Source organism: Cricetulus griseus, chromosome 2 (assembly GCF_003668045.3).
Source record: "Cricetulus griseus strain 17A/GY chromosome 2, alternate assembly CriGri-PICRH-1.0, whole genome shotgun sequence".
NCBI lineage: Eukaryota > Metazoa > Chordata > Mammalia > Rodentia > Cricetidae > Cricetulus > Cricetulus griseus.
This window is the reverse complement of record NC_048595.1, coordinates 375,499,885-375,518,132: the sequence shown is the minus strand read 5'-3', so window position 1 is coordinate 375,518,132 and position 18,248 is coordinate 375,499,885. Positions and strand designations below refer to the sequence as shown.

The following is an 18,248-nucleotide window of genomic DNA, read 5'->3' as shown; positions in this document are numbered from 1 at the left end:
TGTCCTCCGATCTCAACACACATGCACAACCACACACACAAACTCACACGCATACACACACAAATAAAATGAAAATGAAGAAGTGGGGGGCACTCCAGGATTATAGGCAGATGACAGTTTGTCATAGTATCTGGGAACAGGGTCTCTGGGTCCCCAGGATCAAGTGAAGACAACACAGGTTCCTCCAGAACAACCTCTTGTGGGTGTTCGTGAGGAGTTTCTGCTCCTCATGAAACTGAGACATTCTCACAGCCACAAAGGTTTTGAGCTTGGTGTTTTATTTCCCAATAGTGAAGCAAGCTGGGGGGCCCAGCTTAGCCCCATGCAGGCTGTTCTGCTGTCTGCCTCCCTCCCTCTTTAGGTACTACTCTCTTTGCTACCTGCTTTGCTACCTTCACTGGGTTCCCATAAGTCATTGGAACTCCTGGTCTCTTGGATGTCACCCTAAACACTACCTGAGTTGTCTGAGAAAGGACTCTTGGCAGAGTCAGAGCTGTTGGCACCATGATGGTCAGATGTCACCTGAGCTGTACCGTGTCCTGCCTGGCCTCACTGGGTCTTTCCCTTGCCCTCTGAGATGATATTCTCAGGCTTGGCACGAATGTACCACTCTACCCAGGAGCCATCATAGACAGGCACATCGGGTTTGCCACACAGGAAGGCCCCCAGGGCCACATGGCAGGCTGTGACACCGGAGCCACATGTGGCTACTAAGGGCTTGGACAGGTCCACATTCTTCTCCTGGAACAGGTGCCGGATCTCTTCTGGGCTCTTCTCTAGCCCCTCCTTGGTCAGGAATTCAGTGAACGGGATGTTTACTGAGCCAGGGATATGTCCAGGTTCGATGCCTGCACAAAGGGACACATGGAAGGGCAATATGAGTGACGCCTAGTGTTGCAGAATGCCACATGTGTCTCCAATATCTGATCTTAACCTCCAACCACCAGGGCTACCCCCACTACACAGATGGCCAAGTTAAGGCTAAGTAACACCCAAAGTTGATACACTCAGATAATTGCCAGCTAGAGTTTGAATCCTGGAACTAGACTCCACCAGAGCTACAGAAGATCCTGGGCTTCCTGACCTTGAACCTTGGGGGCAGCAGAGGAATGCACATGACCTCTGTCCAGTTATGGTTTGGGGCACCTGGAGGCTTAGAGGTGGTGTACAGGGCAGATAGGCAATAACCAGATAATTGCTACTGAGACAAAAACGCCCTGGGGCTGTAACATAAAATTAGCAGTAGTCATCAAAGCAGCTGACGTGGCTGAATACTTGCTTTGTGCCTGAACCCCCTCAGCAACATTTTCTCCTTTAGTACCACCTGAAGTCTATGGGAAAGAAATGACTGTCACCCCTACCCTAGGAGAATAAGACACAAAGAGTAGCATGTTCTAGTTCATGGTGGGTAGCAAGAGTGGTACCCACCCCAGAGCCTGTGCTGCCATGGAGCAGGCCTCAGTGCCTAGGGAGGGTGGAGTCTTCTGCCAGGATGAGTAGAAGTCAACCAGTCAGGGGCCTGGCAGTGGGACTGAGAGCATGGAAGGCAGGAATAACTCAGAAACCCTGGAATTAGGCACAAAACATCATGGCCATCAAGGTTCAGACAACAGGGAGGAATGCCTGGAAGAAGACTTTGGGCTGCGGTCTGGCCATAGGGAAAAATCAGATTTTATTCGTAGAATTCTGTCTTGGTGCTGGGGATGTGGCTCAGCTAGTAGAGTGTTTGCCTAGCATGCATGAAGCCTTGGGTTTCACCTTCAGCACCTCAAAACCCAATTCGGGTGATGCCGGTAATCCCAGCACTTGGGGGCGTGAAGGCAGGAAGATTGGAAGTTTAAGGTCATTCCGAGTTACACAGTGTGTTTGAAGTCAATCTGGGCTACATTAGACTCTGTTCCCCCACCCTCCAATAAAACCAATCTGACAGATGAGGACTCCAGCAAAACCAGAAGTGTGATTAAATACGAGTGTCACTTTACCCGGGCTCTGAAGCCCTAAGAGCTCCAGTGCACATTTTGTCTGTTTCTTTCAGCCAGAAGTTACCAATGCCCCATTTCACAGGAGCCGAGATGCCCATTAGAGTGAAACCTCATAGCCCGGCCATCTAGATTCTGAAATGAGGCTGTGCCTTGGTTTCCCTGTCCAGGGAGGGACAGGTCTTTGTGTGAGCTGCTGGCCCACATGGGTCTATTTCCTCAGAGGATAGTGGGAGACAGCCCTCCTGAGCTTAGAGAAGATACGGTAGGTTGGTCATCCGCAGTGAAGCAGGCCTGCTCAAAGTTATCCCAGGCAGTCTTCCCCAAAGCCCTGCGAAGAGCAAGCTATCCAGCCAGGGTTCTACAGATATGTCAGGGCTTCCTCATACCTTCAGCTCTACCCAGAAAAACATGCACCCTGCCCTGCTGGACTGAGAAAGCAAATTACAGGTGTGCTGGGCCAGGTCTGGGCTGTAGAGTAGAAATGGTAACACTTTAAATGCAAAGCCTTCCTGCCTGGCAGCCTGGACCAGGCTAACTAACCTGCTAGGTTCTCAGCATTGCCTCCCATTCACAGGTGAGTAAGTGTGATGGTGGGACACCCTAAACACCCCTGAAGGAGCCTGAGCAGGGGGGCACAAGCTGATATGTCACTCCCCACTGAGTGTAGTTCATCTGCATGTGTGAACAGAGCTGGGCAATTTAGGTATATTTGCTCTTTTACACCATGACATCACCCATTATGGCCCCTCCCAATAATTGCTCTCATCACACACATTCAAGGGCCACCATCCAGAGGGGCTAGGTAACCTGCCAGGTGCTACATAGAAAGTACAAGCAGAGACGGAGCTCTGAACCCAAGCCTGCACCAGCAGATGCCTCGTGCTGTTCTTCCTCGGGGACTTAGTTTGGTGGCACCCTCACTAGGCTAGCCCACGGGAAATTGCTGTCTGAGTAGGTTCAAAACTGGTGGGGTATATCCACAGTCTCCGAGGGTTGGAGACACAGCAGTACTGTTCTGCAGGACTCCGGGTGGCAGAAGGCTCTGAAGTCACCAAGCACCTCTGGGGTATGGACTCAGTACAGGATGCACTGTGAGTCCAGATACTGTAAAAGCACAGCAGAGAGGGCATAGGAGAGCTTCCAGGGCTATGGTTGGCTCCTGCATTGTAGCAGGCTGGAGAGAAATGATGGGGGATTTCTGGTTGCTTGATGTGGTTAAGTATTCAGGGAATCTGAATCCAGAGTGGCTCCTTCCTGAGACCTTGGACAAGGCAGCCATCCCAGGGCTGTTTCCCTCACCTGCACAAGGGTAGTGATTGCTTTGCTCCATGGTTTCAGGAGAATTGGTGCCAGAATACCAAATCATATGAAATGGTATCCTGCCATGTAATCTATACATACCCTCCTAACATTTAAGACATCTTTAACTCTCTCCCACTCCTCTCTTTCCCTTTTAAGTTTTGAGACAGCGTCTTCCTCTATAGTCCAGGCTGACCTGGAAGTCACTATGGAGCCTAGGCTGGCCTAAACCCGTGATCCACCTACCTCAGCCTCCAAATGCTGGGATTACATCCAACAGCCGCTGTACCCATCTCTAGATTACTTTCAATATCCATTTTACCATAGCGTTTGTAAAAGCTATGTAGTTATACTGTATCATTTAGGAATAATGACCGGGAAAGGAATGCATATTCTTGGTACAGACAAAAGAAAAATTGTTTGTTGAGGTTGTTTGAACTTAGGGACGTGGTGGTAAGGAAAGTTGGCTGTACCTATCTCCTCAGAGGTCTCTACAGTATGGAAAGTAGTACCTATCTCCTCCGAGTGTTGAAAGACCCACATTAGCATGGCTATAGCCCTGTCTGCTTTGCGGGGTCCCTTCCGACATCACACATCACTTTTCCTGGAGAAGTCCAGGCCATAGGCACCAACCCCTCAGTTTGGGCGACACAGCCTCTTCCCCTCTTGGAATCTCTCAGAAACTCTGGTGACAGTTGCAGACATCTTGAACGCCATCAACTCAGGGACCAAGGTTGGGCCCTTCCTAAACCAGGTGGGGCTGCCTCAGGCTATTTTGCGCTGGCCGCACATGCACGTAAGCACCGTATTGCAGTTATTTGAGTTGTCAAGCTCATACAGGGCCTCCTTGGATTCTCAAGGTACTGAAGCAACCTCTGCCCTAGTTCCGAATTTGTGAGGCAGTGTTGAGGCCTCCACTGTAAGAAGGAAGCAAAAAGCTCAGGAAGAGGTGCCCAGAAACCAACCCTTCTGCCCTGCTCTGTGTGCTTTGAAAGACCATCAGCCTGTCCCCAACCCCTGCTCGCCGTTTCCCCTAGAGTGTTACCATCTCGGGGTTCCGGCTCTGTGCCCCGGAACCGGCCAGCTGCGCGGGCGTCCACCACCTGGAAACGCCGGGCCTCCAGGTTCTCCAGGATGTCCTCGTGAGTCTTGATGAAGGAGGGATCTAACTGTGCGTGGAACTCTGCGGGCTTCGGGTGGCTCTTGCCAGAGCTGATTGGCAGGTTCTGGCTCAGCCAGTGGCGGAAGCCGCCGTCCAGCAGCGACACCGAGCGGTGGCCGAAGGCACGGAACATCCACCAGACCCGCGGAGCAGAGTAGAGGCCTTGGTCGCTGCCATCGTAGACCACGACGTGAGTGGCAGCACCCACGCCCAGGCTTCCCGCGTAGTCGGCGAAGTGCTCGGCGCTAGGCAGCATGTGGTCGTAGGGCGACCTGTGGTCGCTGCAATGATCAATGTCAAAGAAGGTGGCGCCTGGGATGTGGCGCTCTTCGAACTCCTGTCGCGCATTACGGCCCAGCTTGGGCAGGTACCAGGATGCATCCAGTAACTTCAGCGGCTGCGAGGCTCGCGGAGACTTCAGAGCCTCCGCCACCCACTGTGCAGACACGAGAGCTCGGAAAAGCTTAGGGGCGGCCATGGCCTCCGGGATGCTCCGATTGTGGGCCTGCAAGACAGGGGAGATATCAGAATCGAGAGACTGGCCTGCTGTCAGGGGCTGTGGCTGTGGCATGTGTGCTAATCCGCGGAGGTGGAGCCTGAGCACTTGCAGAGCAGAGTCCAAGAATACAGAAAGGCCTGGGGTGAAGCCAGCATCAGGCTTTATCACCCAGGGACTCGCCCTGTCAGGCCTTAAATAACACACAGCTCCAACTAACGTTATGACCACAGGCGCCAGGGGAGGGTGGTGCGTACCCCTCACTCTCTATTCCTTGCCCAGCATGCAGGTGGGTAGGGTAGGGCCAGGGGCAGGCCCAGTGGCCCTTAAAGCAAACAAGGCCAAAGTGTCAGCCTTCTCTAAGATGCAGCCCAGCTTCAAAACCAATCAAATCCACCCATTCATTGAGCAGTTCTAGGTGTCCAATAGGAGCAATAACCAGAATTCACCCTTAGCCCAGTGCCATTTAATCCTCATATATTACAACACTTGACAAAGCAGCCTCTCCCCAACCTGTTGGAGGAACAGCATTTAAAGAGTTTTGGTACTGTCACATTTTCCTGAAAGCCACTGAGGCTCCTAGATGTGCTTTGAGTCACCTGGTGTGGCTGCTGTACCTCCTATAATACCAATATTAGGGAGACTGAGGTAGGAGGCCAGAGTTCAGGGCCAGCCTAGTCTACATAGTGTTGTGCCAGGTTCACGGAGCCCAGAGACTAACTCAAGGAGTTGACACTCTGATGCAAAAGCAAAAGGTTTCTTTTTATTTCAAGCTGGCCAGCTAGGATCTCACTGCATGGCAGGCAAATGAGATGCCAACCAGCCCAAAAGAGAAGCTTTTAAAGGGGCAGACCATAAGGTTGAAGGCCGCAAATCTCAGGGTTTCCATGGTTACTTAAGGTCATACAAAGTAAAGAGTCAAGCAGTAACTATATATTTTAGCAAGATACATTTGAGTGAGATAAGACAGGGCATGGGCTTGCAGGGTTATGGGGTCACAAGGTCTGTCAGTTATCCCCTGGGGGCAGGATCTTTACAACTGGGGGCAGGGGACCTTTATGACCAGTAATTAGCAAAGGAATGTTAACAGAAGTAGTGGACAGTCACCTCCCCTTCTATGAGAGGAGGGGATCAGGGGCCAGCCATGACACTTCTAATTTAAGAAGTTAAATTTTCCTTTACCATTAGAAGTTCCCTTTCTCTACATAGATTTAGGGCCCAAGTTTTTAAACTTTTACTAATTCTAATTTTTGGTCCTTCACATAGTAAGTTCCAGACCAGCCTGGGCTACTCAGCAAGACCATCTCAAAAAAGCAGAACAAAAAAAGTAAAAAACAACCAATGTGCTCAGTGGGGGAAGGTTTGGATCACTGGCCTAGGCCCTGTGCTGGGGGCACTGAGGACCTTTTACTTTGGTAGGCCCCAGAGCAGCTCAAGCAACCATGTAAGAGAGGAATTCTGGTGTGAGCACCAGGGCCTCTACCTCAGCCTTGATGGAAGGGAGAAGATGGAAGGACTTTTTGAAGGAAGCAGAATCACATTTTTGACTTAGGGATAGGAATAAGGAGGTAGACATGGACTCCAGTTAAGGACTGATCCCAGTGTTTGTGATGCAACTAGATGTGTTAGTGGGGGTGCAACAGGGTGTGTGTGCAGAGGGCAAGGAGGCCAAGGCTGGTGGAACAATCCTCTTGTGAACTACCCCCATCATTCTTGGGAATTTTGCTTGGAATTCGGTTTGGAAGTCAGAGAGACCTCCAAAGTAGGCAGAAATGCCATGGCATAGGCTGTTTGTGTGGGTATGTGAGGGTTCCTGGGTATGTGTCTTATACTGAAGCTTCCAACCTCTGTGTGTGTGCGCGTGTGTGTGCGTGCGTGCGTGCGTGCGTGCGTGCGTGCGTGTGTGTGTGTGTGTGTGTGTGTGTGTGTGTGTGTGTGTGTAGGGCAGAGGACAATCTCAAGTATCAGCTATTTTATTTTATTTCATTTTGAGATGGGGTCTTTCTATGGCCTAGGACTCACTTTGGCTGGCTGGTCACTGAGCCCCAGGACTTTACCTGTCTTGTCCTCCCCAGTGCATGCCTTGTGCTACTTATGTAGGCTCTGGGGCCTTGTGCTTGCAAGGCAAGCACTTTATCGACCGGCTATCTCCTCACCACCATGCCTACCCCCCTCCAAGTCTCACTATCCTGGGACTTGAAATCATCCCCTCTCCTGCCTTAGCTTCCAGAGTAAAAGAATTGTGAGTGTATATCACCATGCCAGACTCCAAAACCTTTCAATGAAATTTAAAGATGAATATAGAAAGGCTACCATATACCCTATATACAGTTTCTTTCATTTAGGGCAGTGGAATGAAAAGCGTTATTTCCTTCTTTACTTTCTTAAGTGGCACTTGAATCGACAGAGGCAGATTCTTTTTTTGTTTGTTTGTTTTGTTTTTTGAGACAGGTTTTTTGGTTTGTTTTTTGTTTTTTGGAGACAGGGTTTCTCTGTGTAGCTTTGGAGTCTGTCCTAGCACTCGCTCTGGAGACCAGGCTGACCTTGAAATCACAGAGATCCACCTGCCTCTGCCTCCGCCTCTGGAGTGCTGGGATTAAAGGCGTGACCCACCAACGCCCGGTTCGAGACAGGGTTTCTCTGTATTGCTTTGGAGCCTGTTGGAACTCACTCTGTAGACGACGCTGGCCTTGAACTCACAGAGATCTGCCTGCTTCTGCCTCCTGAGTGCTGGAATTAAAGCATGCACCACCAAGGCCCGGAAGCAGATTCTTAATCCTTCCAGGGGTGGGACTTTAGAGGTCTGAGGACACTTGACCCCGCCTCCTGTTTGATTGACAGTTCTCACAAAGGACCCTGGGAGGCAGAAAGACTGACAGAGAGGCTAGGCTAATGGGTGTCCCTGAGGGGCAGAAACCAGATTAGGTTCCTTTGTGCTTGGTGGGCCAGGATCCCAGGGGAGAGTGGTTTTTTGGAGGACTGTCAGGACACAGGGGGACGGGCCCAGGCCATCCTAAGGCTAGTGTAAGCCTGTATACTACACCCCTGAAGGAGGGGCTCAGGCAGCAGTCTAGAGCATGTCCCTACCTGAACCCTCCTGGCACCTTCTCTTCACCACTGTCAAGCTCAAGGCTCAGAGGATACTGGGAAAATGCTAAGCAGTGTTTGAATATTTTCAAGATGCGTTACAGTATTTCAGGGCAGGATCAACATTCAATAAAGGGAGAGAAGAGTCCAAGAGGAAAGCATTCCAGGGAACAGAATAGCCTATTGAGGTGTTGTCTAGCCATTTTGCAAGAAGAGCCATGCTCCATTTCCAGATATTCTGCCAATTGGCATTTACATAAATTTACAATGAAACTGTATAAATTGAAAGCTAAGGTAATTAATACAGAAAGCATAAAGCTTCAAAGACAGTCAGGTAAACCAAGGTAGCTCCCACCACCATGGGCTTCAAGTCTGAAATTAGTCGTTACTCCACCACGCGCCCTGGTATCCCTTGGCTCTACCTGTTTCTCCTGTTGGGAGAAGTTTCAGCCCTGTCCCGCAGGGTCCTTAAGGCCGCGCCGCCGCAGGCGGGCCTGGTAAAAGTTGGTTTCATTTCTTTCCAGTGTGTTCGGCTACTTTCTCCTCTTGAGGGACACTGGATCTTCTTACCACAGCCCCTCTCGGGCCTTCCTGCTTTCTCAGGAGGCACCCCAAACCCCAGCCAGCCACGGCTACCCACCTGACTCTTACCCCACCCCAACACACAGGCGGTCACAAGCAGCAGCGACAGTCCCCCTAAAGGCAAATTAGGGACGCTCTGGAAACTCTCCTCTCTTAGACTGTGTCCCCTCCTCCACTCCCGCGTGGTACCACACTATGCACACCCGAAAAGCACCCTCCCTCACAGAAAAGCAAATAGGATGCGTTGGGCAGCAGATAGCAGGGTTCCGAACTCCCTTGTTCCCAGCCATGGCACCCCCTCCCCGCGCCCTCAGCGGTCCCCTCCTTCCGCCACCAACCTGCGGCCAGCCAAAGGGAGGAGTCTTGGGCACGGCCCACTGCCTCGGCCACTCCGAGACGCAGCTAGCAGCACCTTCCATTCTCCGGGCTGCGGGGGACACATGAGCCATGCAGTCGGGTTGTGCACTGCCACAGTGTCACCCCGAGACTCCAATAGTCCCTATGGATGTGAGAAGCCTCACATCAGTAGGGTCAAACAGAGCTCCCGTGAGAAAGCGCAGGGGCTGCTCGAAGTCCCAACTGTCTGCAAGAAATGTCCTCCCCCAAGGGAGGTGGCACAATGGTTCGATCCAATTGGGGACACTACCGGCTCCGGGTTTGAACCTGCCAGCTTCTCTGGAGCGCAAGGGCGAGTTCTTGCGCAGCTACCAGGGCGAGTGAATGCATGGGGCCGCCGGTTGGGCCACTTGTGGACCAGGGGAGGGTTCTGGTGGAGAAAGCAGGGCAGAGTGCTTGGGACCTCTTCACCGGACTTAGGCAGTCTAGAAGCCAGAGAATCGAGGTTGCAGGGAACGGAAACAGAATGACTGGCAAATGGTCAATTCGCCCCGCAGAGGGTACTCGAAGCCCAAGTTCCATCTTCCCTACCTAGGACCTGTGTTCTCCCCATCTTTGCAGACAGGGTCCTGAGCAGCTGCTGCCATAAGAGCGCGCCGAAACTCTTGGCCACGCCCATCTGCTTTCCCTGGTACCAGACTGGGCGGGCGCCGGAGTGGGAGGTGCGGAGCGGGTTTTCCCTAGGGAATGTGAAAACCTATCCCACAGTCTCCCCAGTCAAGCTGTCAGTGTAGTTACCATTGCACGCTGGGAAAGTGTAGTGGGGACCACAGCCCCGCCTCCTGGGCTCCGCCCGCCTCGCTCAGTCCTTTCAGGACTTTTTCCTGGTTTCCACCCGCGCCAGGTGACACACACAGAGCTGCCACTATGGTTCATCAAGTGCTCTACCGGGCTCTGGTCTCCACTAAGTGGCTGGCGGAGTCGATTCGGTCTGGCAGCCTGGGGCCCGGCCTGCGGGTGTTGGACGCATCATGGTACTCTCCGGGGACCCGCCAGGCCCGCAAAGAGTACCAGGAACGCCACGTGCCTGGCGCGTCCTTCTTTGATATAGAGGAGTGCCGGGACACGACTTCGCCTTATGAGATGATGCTGCCCAGTGAGGCCCACTTTGGGGACTACGTGGGCAGTCTGGGAATCAGCAACGACACACACGTTGTGGTGTACGACGGAGACAACCTGGGTAGTTTCTATGCACCCAGAGTATGGTGGATGTTCCGTGTGTTTGGCCATCGCACGGTGTCAGTGCTTAATGGTGGCTTCCGGAACTGGCTGAAGGAGGGCCACCCAGTGACATCTGAGCCCTCACGTCCAGAGCCAGCCGTTTTCAAAGCTACACTGGACCGCTCCCTTCTCAAAACCTATGAGCAGGTCCTGGAGAACCTCCAGTCTAAAAGGTTCCAGCTGGTAGACTCCCGTGCCCAAGGACGGTACCTGGGCACAGAACCGGAGCCGGATATCGTAGGTAGGTATCCCTGTGGCCTTTGGGGAGGATTGTCAACAAGAGGATGGGGAATCAGAATAGCTGGGACCCTCAGCCCCTCCATGTAGACTTTTCTGTTTGTGAAATAGAAGGGGACAGCCAACCTTTAAGGTTTTTGTAGCTCAGATATGTGAGGACCCAGTGTGCCCATAACCGTGTGCTAACAAGCTGCCCACTTCAGTAGAGGTGACTGATGGCCTGTCCGTCCATGTCCACGTCTAGGAACCAACTCTCCCACATACACTGGGATGGACCAAAGGGTGTCCTACCCACAAGCAATCATTTACAGGGTTGTACAGAGTTCTACAAATACACTCACACCCTCTAGATCCTGAAACCTTTTCAAACATCAACAGAGACCTTCCCTGAGTTCTTCTGGGACCCCAGCTAGTGTCTTGAAAAGCAGCTCTGTTCATATCTCAACAAGCAGCTGTAGCGCATCTGTAGCTGTTACACCAGCTGCCAGATTGTGCCAGGGATGTTGATAGGGTGAAATACCCCTAGCTTAGACAGGAAGATGAGCTGCCATGACATTGTTACTTGATCAGTTAAGTGGCTGGGCCAGGATTTGAACCCAGTACTAATTTGCTTTAAACCAGGGCTCTAAACCCATATATAAACCCATTCAGTCCTACTATAACTTCCTAGGGTTCAGGGGAGCCTCCTGTGCCAGGCATTCCTCGAGAGATGGCCCTTGAGTCCCCTCTTGTATGAGTGGGGGTGGAGGGGAGGGGAGCCTGAAGGAGTCTGCCCAGCTTAGCAGTCACAAAAACCCTCGGGAGAGGAAATACTGCCTTCTAGAGGCTTCTAACCAGAGGCAACTAACTGCCAGCTCTTGCTTTTCCTGAGCACCCGATGGGTTGATGGCCAGCAACCCCCGGGCTCTTTTCTTAGTTTGTCTTAGTCCTGCCCCATAGGACTTTACCTGGGGGTAACATTTTGCATAACTTGTTGCAAAATGTCTTTTCCTTTTTAGCAGTTGATGTCCGCAACACTGTTTCTACAGTCTTAATACTAAACGATCAACCCACTGGACAGAGGGAGGCTGAGGCACACAGGCAGGAGCAGGGGAAGGCCACAGATCTGGTTGTGGGCAGAGCTCCCCAGTCCAGCTCTCTCCAGGCCTTTGATATCCCTGGCTGCTTTGCTCTGGAAAGGTCAGAAGAGAGAGATTCATGCTCATTAGGCATTTTGCAGAGATCCCCGACAAGGAATGCCTGCAGCCCCTCCTGGTCTTGGCTGAAAGTGCTTTTTCTTCTTGGATCTTATGCTGGGGGAAGGGAGAGGAAAGCTGGCTGTGGAGCTTTCCCAGCAGGCTGAAAAGAAAACTGAGAAATGAGGGACACAGGGTCCAAACACAGCCTTCCACCATTCCATAGACCAGGCAAACCAAGGCTTGGAGAGAAGAGAAGCCTGCCTGAGCAGGCCTCTCTTCTCTATGCCACTTCCCACATCTCCTGATTGCCCTGGAGTGTCAGGGAGCCTGGGTTCCCATTCCAGCTTAGCCATTCCTAGGTGGAGGGTACTGAGCCCTGCTTGGTTTTGCATTTCCCAGTCATAAACAAGCAGAGGTCCCCAGCCCTGCCACATGCACAGGGCGTTTGTTCCACACAGCAAGCCGGCAAACGGATTCTTTGGTGGGGAAGGCATTGAGCAAAGTCCAGGGCCATCTAGACAGCTAGGCGATGGGCAGCTTGCCCAATTCTATTAGAGGATTTGCTGGACACAGGTGCACACTACAGAGGTCATGGTCTGCTGCCTGGGATTGGTTCAGCAAAGTTCCTGTGGGTTCAGAAGTCCAGATATAAAACATGGGGGGTGGGGAAACCTTCACTCTGACTGAGACAAAAAACAGGTCTTCAGAGACCCCAAGACTACTTCCTGTCCTCTGGGGGCAACCACCTTCTCCTTGGGGCCTTCATGTGCCTTCCATGGTCCTGAGTAAGAGTGAAGAATAAAAGAATATTCAGGCATAGCTGTGTGTATCCACCAGAGAGAAAAACTGTCCCCATAAAGGAACGGTAGCAAATGAGGACAGAAGTGACCTATGTCCCTCAGACCTAGGGCTGGGCACCAGAGTAAGTAGGAAAAATCATAGAGAAGATAGGGGCTTTAGAGTTCAGGGGTCTCTGGAGGGCTTGCCAGTAGCAAACTGTCACCCCTCTGCAAGCCTCAGTTTTCCTCATCTATAAAATGGGAATGCTACATTTGGGCCTGGTATCACTCGTTTCTCAGTTATTTAGCCTGTGTACCTGTGCACCTGTTCTTTTCCCATATCCCTGGGGGTGGGGATGGTTGTGGATGAGGAGTGGGGAGGTTGTTGGTCCATGCTGAGCACTTTGATTTGCGGTCCCCTGGATTCAGTCACTTCTGCAATCCTTGCTGATAGCCTGGCCCCACTCCACTTAGGGAAGCAGGCACCAAAGTGAGGCTTGCCTATGGCTGCTGTGGAGGGTGGTGTGAGAGCCAGAGCAAACATGAGGATGGGGGGGGGAGAGAAAGGTCCAAACAGGTTTTCCTGGCCTCCAACAGCCATGCCTATCCGTGGTCTAAGGGATCTTAACATGCCTGCTTTTGTCTCCTCAGTCAAAGCTGGAACACAAATTCCTAGATTTCTAGGCAGTTGAGGAATACAGGAAGTTACCCCAGTAGTTCTCCTGCTTCAGTCTTCTTTTCCAGGGGAACTCAGAGTGACTAAAAAAACAGAGGCTTTGGAGTCCCACCTGACTTCACGTGCTTAGGGAAGTTATTGCCTCTCCCTTAGCCTGGGATTTCCATTAGAGCCAGGAGGAAGGTCCCTTCAGTTTTGTGAGGAATAAGGGCGATATAGTTTTCTAGAGAACCCACTTTTGGGGTGCTGCTTGCCCGAAGCTGCCTGAACAGTGGGGAAGGGAAGCCAGAAGCGTACGACAGAGGCCTGCTTCTGGCTGCAAGCCCTTCCTCAGGTTGGCAATGTTCCTGAGTTCTCTGGCCCTGCCCATGGCTTCCCTGGGTTCTCCCTTTGCACACAGGCTGTGGCTTCTGTTCCTTTAAAGTCCCCAGGTAGAGGCTGGAAAAATGGCTCAGTGAGTAAAGTCTTTGCCTTGGGAGTAGGAGGACCTGGGTTAGATCCCCTGGGCCCACCTTGGTGACCTATGCTTGTCCCAGCACTGGGGAGGCAGAGACAGGCAGATCTCTGGGGCTAACTTCATCTAGCCTCGCTAGAACTGCAAATTCCTGGGTGTGGGCCAATGGGGAACAGTAGCCCCTAGGTGGTTCTCTCTCCTCACACACATGTCTGCACAGATGCACTCCTCAAGCTGCCCTCCCCTCAAAAAACAAAAAACAAAAAAATCAGATGGGCCCTGAGCCTTCCTGGCAGAGGCGGCCTTGTTACCTCCTCAGGCTGGAGCCAAGGTTTCCCAGCATCCCTGGCTTCATCCTTACTTGGACAAGGCCCCCTTTGTAGACTCAAGAAAACAATAAAGCTGGTGTGTTATGGACAAGAATAAAACAGCACTCAGCAAATGATCTTGCTCCCCAACGCCTGTGAGAAACTACTGTAACCTGACAGTTGATGTCCGTGGGCCAGTGGCTCCTCACTGGAGGGTTACACATAGCTAGTTTCAGGTCACAGCAGGAAGACATCTCTAGAAGTCACCACCCTTTGCAAGCAGGGACATGTATTCAGTCAAAGGACTGACTGCTTATGCTAGTGAGTCTAGAATCTTCTTTGGGATGAGGGGGTTCCCACATTGCTTCATTGACCAACCGTGTGCCCACTGTTCTCTGGCGTTCACTGGGGCCTTTTACCTACAGGAGGGTAGACTGAGGCCCTGAGGGCGAGCCTGTCTGTCTGATGCTGCTCAGGGCTGGGATGTGACATGCTCACAGCAATCAAAGCCCTCCCCCCACCCCTTCCCACTATGCCTATCATGTTATCTCTGCCCTGCCTCATGGTCCAAGTTTAAAGGTGGTGGGGATTTGGGGAACCTGAAGAGATGGAGACAGCTGACATGGACCTTACTCTCAGTGTTGTCTGTGGAGGAGTGCAGGATGCACAAGGAAGAGTGAAATGGCTGAGCATGCGGGGACCGATAAGGCATGGGTCCTTTGGGTGCTAACAGCCAGCCACTGCCCATCTTTGTTGTTTGCAAGGGCCTCCCCCTTTTGTTGGTTTGATGTTTTCCAAATAAGGTCTCACTCTATAGCCCAGACTGACCTGTAACTCACTATATAGACTAGGCTGGCTTCAAACTATTCATCCTCCTGCCTCAGCCTCCAGCACGCAGGGACTGCAGAGGTGTGTTACCATGTATACCTACCACTCATGCTGGTTGTGTTCTAGACCAGACCCTGGCCTGCCCACCTCTGCCCTGCTCTCGCTTAAGCTTTAGAGTTGTGTGGAGGGGACGGCACAAGCCTGTACCTAGATGGAGCACAGCACTGGGAGTACAGCATGGGGGCAGGCATCATTAGGTTCAATATTTTTGTTTGTTTTTCGAAACAGGGTTTCTCTGTGTAACAGTCCTGGCTGTCCTGGAACTCGATTTGTAGACCATGTTGGCCTCAAACACACAGAGATCCTCCTGCTTCTACCTCGGGAGTGCTGGGATTAAAGGCGTGCGCCACCATGTCTGGCTCAATATTTGTCTTTATGTCATTTATCCTCACCCAGGGGCATTCACTCCCCATAGGGAAACTGAGGTGCAGAGAGGCTATAGGACTTACTTAACGTCACCAGTGTAGTAAGTGGCAGAGCTAGGATCTGAACACCTGTTTGATCCCAGGTTCCTTCTCTTTTCACTACTATGTGCCTCACAGAAAACCAAGACTGGGTGTGGTCCTGGGTCTTTCAGTCATTCTTTGTATCGTTAGCTGAGCCATTTTATGTCAACGCACCTCAGTGTTTTCACCTGTAAAATACGTTTACAGGTAAATTTATTTAATGACCTACAAAGCCAGCCAGCTTCCATACTCTTGCAAACTGCTGTCCAGGAAGGCCCAGCTAGTTTCTCACCACTTCTGTTTGAGTTCATTCTATCTGCTCTACCCAGTAGAGCAGTGGTGGCGCACACCTTTAATCCCAGCACTCAGGAGGTAGAGGCAGGTGGATCTTTGTGCATTTGAGGCCAGCCTGGTCTACAAATCAAGTTCCAGGACAGCCAGGTCTATTACACAGAGCCCATTTCACGGGTGAGAAAACCTGAGCTGTAGAGAGCAGAGGCAATTTGCAGAAGTTAGGGGAAAAATTAGGAGGGTTTGCAATGCATGCAGATGTCACTTAGGGTGACTTGGGACATCCTTCCATCAAGACAGCTCATGGGGCAGGGGCTACAGGCCCTTGCTCGGGCTCTTACAGCTTGAGTATTGAAAATAAGCAGAACAGGAAAGAAACTGAGTTCCTAAGAGAGCAAAGACATTATTTTTATTGATGGTGGCCCCAGGCCTTCCAGTTCCCACTCCCGTGTCTTCCCTAATCCCTGTCCTCTATTGCTACTCAGGACTGGACTCGGGCCACATCCGTGGTTCAGTCAACATGCCCTTCATGAACTTCCTAACCGAAGATGGCTTTGAGAAGAGCCCAGAGGAGCTGCGTGCCATATTCCAGGACAAAAAGGTGGACCTTTCACAGCCCCTCATTGCCACATGCCGCAAGGGGGTCACTGCCTGTCATATTGCCCTGGCTGCCTACCTCTGTGGCAAGCCTGATGTGGCTGTTTATGACGGCTCCTGGTCGGAGTGGTTCCGCAGGGCACCCCCGGAGACCCGCGTGTCCCAGGGAAAGAGTGGGAAGGCCTGAGTGTGCACAGCCTCCTCTGCACACCAACTTCAGTTAGTTCCCTTAAGAGAGGCCAGTGTGATCTGTCACAGCTTCACACCTCTTAGGCAATGAAGACTGACAGGATTTTAGAATTGCTGTGAGTGCCTCCTTCCTACCATACTGAAATAAAGTGCCTTTTCTCAGAAGTGAGTCTGCCCCCTTGCCCTGGGCTCTGACTCCTACCTTCGTCGACCTTTAGCCAAGATGCCCATGCAGAGGACACTGTTGCTGTACTTGGTTTTGGCCAAGGCATTTGGTTACCCTCTCTTGTGTTGTGTGGCAGACTTTTCCTAAGAGGACATGACACACACATCTACTCCTTCCAGAAAGGGAACCCACGGCACACCAAAGTAACAACTGCACCAATGTCCAACATAGTGAACCAAGGGTATTACTGGGGTTACTCACAGGAGCATGGGTGAAGGGTTACTTAGAAGGTGTAACTCAGAAGCAGCTGCACACCAAAGCTCACCTCAACATGAGAGACAGCTCACAGGGGCTGTGACCTGGAGCTCTCTGCACAGCTTGCAGACTGCAGCTCTGTTGCTGTGGGTACCCTCCCCCAGCAGTTCTGACTCCTTGTTATACTGCTGGAGAGGGGGCTCAGGAATCTTTCAAGTTTTTATTATTCCAAACATGTGTCTTCTATTTACCTCTGGAGATCCCCCCACCACCACATATACACCACTCCTGGAGGGAATGTTTCAATTGTGAGGAGATTGTCATACAACACTAGTCAGGGATGCCCTAGCATAGAGGATGCTGGGTCCTACCTGAGAGGATGTACAAAGGAAGATGAGGAAGGCAGGGAGAGATGAAGCCAAGACTAGCCTGCTACCAAGCCCTCTCTGTAGAACCCACTCACGGAGAGTAGGGAGGGAGAGAAAAAGTAGCCTTCCCACCTGCTCAGAATCAGGCAAAAGCAAGGTGGCCCTGGCCTCGACTCCCTTGCTGGCTCTGAATAGACCCTCTGGGGATGATGATGATGATGATGGGGGAGGGCGGGGAACAGTTCCACTAAAGGGCTCTTCAAGCCTGGTAAGTAGTAGCAGGAAGCCACCGTAGATGAGGGCTTCCTGAAGATGCAGAAGGACCATTGCTGATGCATTTTGAGTTTTCCAAAAACTAGCTTTGAAGCTGCTGAGTAAAATCCAGGTCCCATCAACTGGAGATCTGGCTTTTGCCTGTCAGAGGAAGAGGGGTTCTGGAGAGCCAGGACCATTTTTGTTGGGGAGGAAGCCTAACCAGTGCAGGGGCAAGAAGGGCACAAGAACTTCTGGGGAGGAGTTCTGAGCCTCCAGGCTAAGCCTCATCTCTGTCACCTTTCCCCTTCCCATGCCAGCTTATCCCCTCTCGAAACCTGGATGGACCCAATCATCCTGGGGGTTGAATGACATGTGACCCTCTCCTGCTCCTCCCACCCCAACTGTTTTATCAGCACAATCTCAGAGCAGCTGCCAAGGTCTTGGAAGTGAGCAGAACTCCTGTAGTAGGCCCTGAAGACATCTGGGGGAGAGGAGGAGGCTTTGAAGGGGCAGCTAATCCAAGGGCCTGAGGCCACTGTTCTCATCTGAGGCCATGGGTGGGGGCATGGGCAGTGTGGAAAGGTTTGCCACAGAGGGAAGGGAGTGTGTCAGGTAGGGTTTTGCAGGTCAAGAGAAAGCCTTCAGTTTCTACTTCTGGAAGGTTCTGATCAGAGGGATGACATCATCTGGCATAGGTTTGACCAGGACCTATGGCGACGAAGGTGAGAGAAGCCTTCAAGGGAATCTGACTCACAGAGTCCAGTGAGAGAAGCCTTCTGCGGTGTCTGCCTTCTTGTCTTGTGGGACCCTCTTTGTGCATGAGAGAGAGAGAGAGAGAGAGAGAGAGAGACTTGCTTACAGCCAAGAAAGCAGGGCAAAGTGGATGAGAAGCCACTCCCAGGACCTCACAGTGCAAGACTGATGATGTCTGTTTTC

General features: G+C 51.8%; 2 protein-coding genes across 4 annotated transcripts; one reads left to right on the top strand and one right to left on the bottom strand.

Moving 5' to 3' along the window:
• Positions 1-257: 257 nt before the first annotated feature.
• Positions 258-9,097, bottom strand: Mpst (mercaptopyruvate sulfurtransferase). 3 transcript variants are annotated; one of them, XM_027403927.2, is made up of 3 exons: positions 8,947-9,097; positions 4,327-4,948; positions 258-848 (listed from the first exon to the last, which is right to left on the bottom strand). In XM_027403927.2, the coding sequence occupies exons 1-3, from the start codon at positions 9,055-9,057 to the stop codon at positions 550-552; spliced, it is 1,032 nt and encodes a 343-aa protein (XP_027259728.1). In that variant the 5' UTR covers positions 9,058-9,097; the 3' UTR covers positions 258-549. The 3 variants fall into 3 exon arrangements, with proteins under 3 accessions (XP_027259728.1, XP_027259729.1, XP_027259730.1); XM_027403928.2 differs by lacking the exon at positions 8,947-9,097 and adding an exon at positions 8,449-8,905; XM_027403929.2 differs by lacking the exon at positions 8,947-9,097 and adding an exon at positions 7,611-7,720.
• Positions 9,098-9,821: 724 nt separating this feature from the next.
• Positions 9,822-16,432, top strand: Tst (thiosulfate sulfurtransferase; the record flags this gene model as incomplete). The annotated part of the gene is given in 2 exon segments (NM_001246747.1): positions 9,822-10,466; positions 15,968-16,432. Coding segments are annotated over 2 exon segments (894 nt in total). The 3' UTR covers positions 16,267-16,432.
• Positions 16,433-18,248: the final 1,816 nt, after the last annotated feature.

Bases quoted from the DNA above. Each gene is read 5' to 3' on its own strand.
- Mpst (XM_027403927.2), bottom strand. From the start codon at position 9,057: ATGGCTCATGTGTCCCCCGCAGCCCGGAGAATGGAAGGTGCTGCTAGC. The intron at 4,949-8,946 runs GTTGGTGGCGGA...CCTGTCTTGCAG, and splicing joins CTCCCTTTGGCTGGCCGCAG to GCCCACAATCGGAGCATCCC. The intron at 849-4,326 runs GTAACACTCTAG...CCCTTTGTGCAG, and splicing joins AGAGCCGGAACCCCGAGATG to GCATCGAACCTGGACATATC.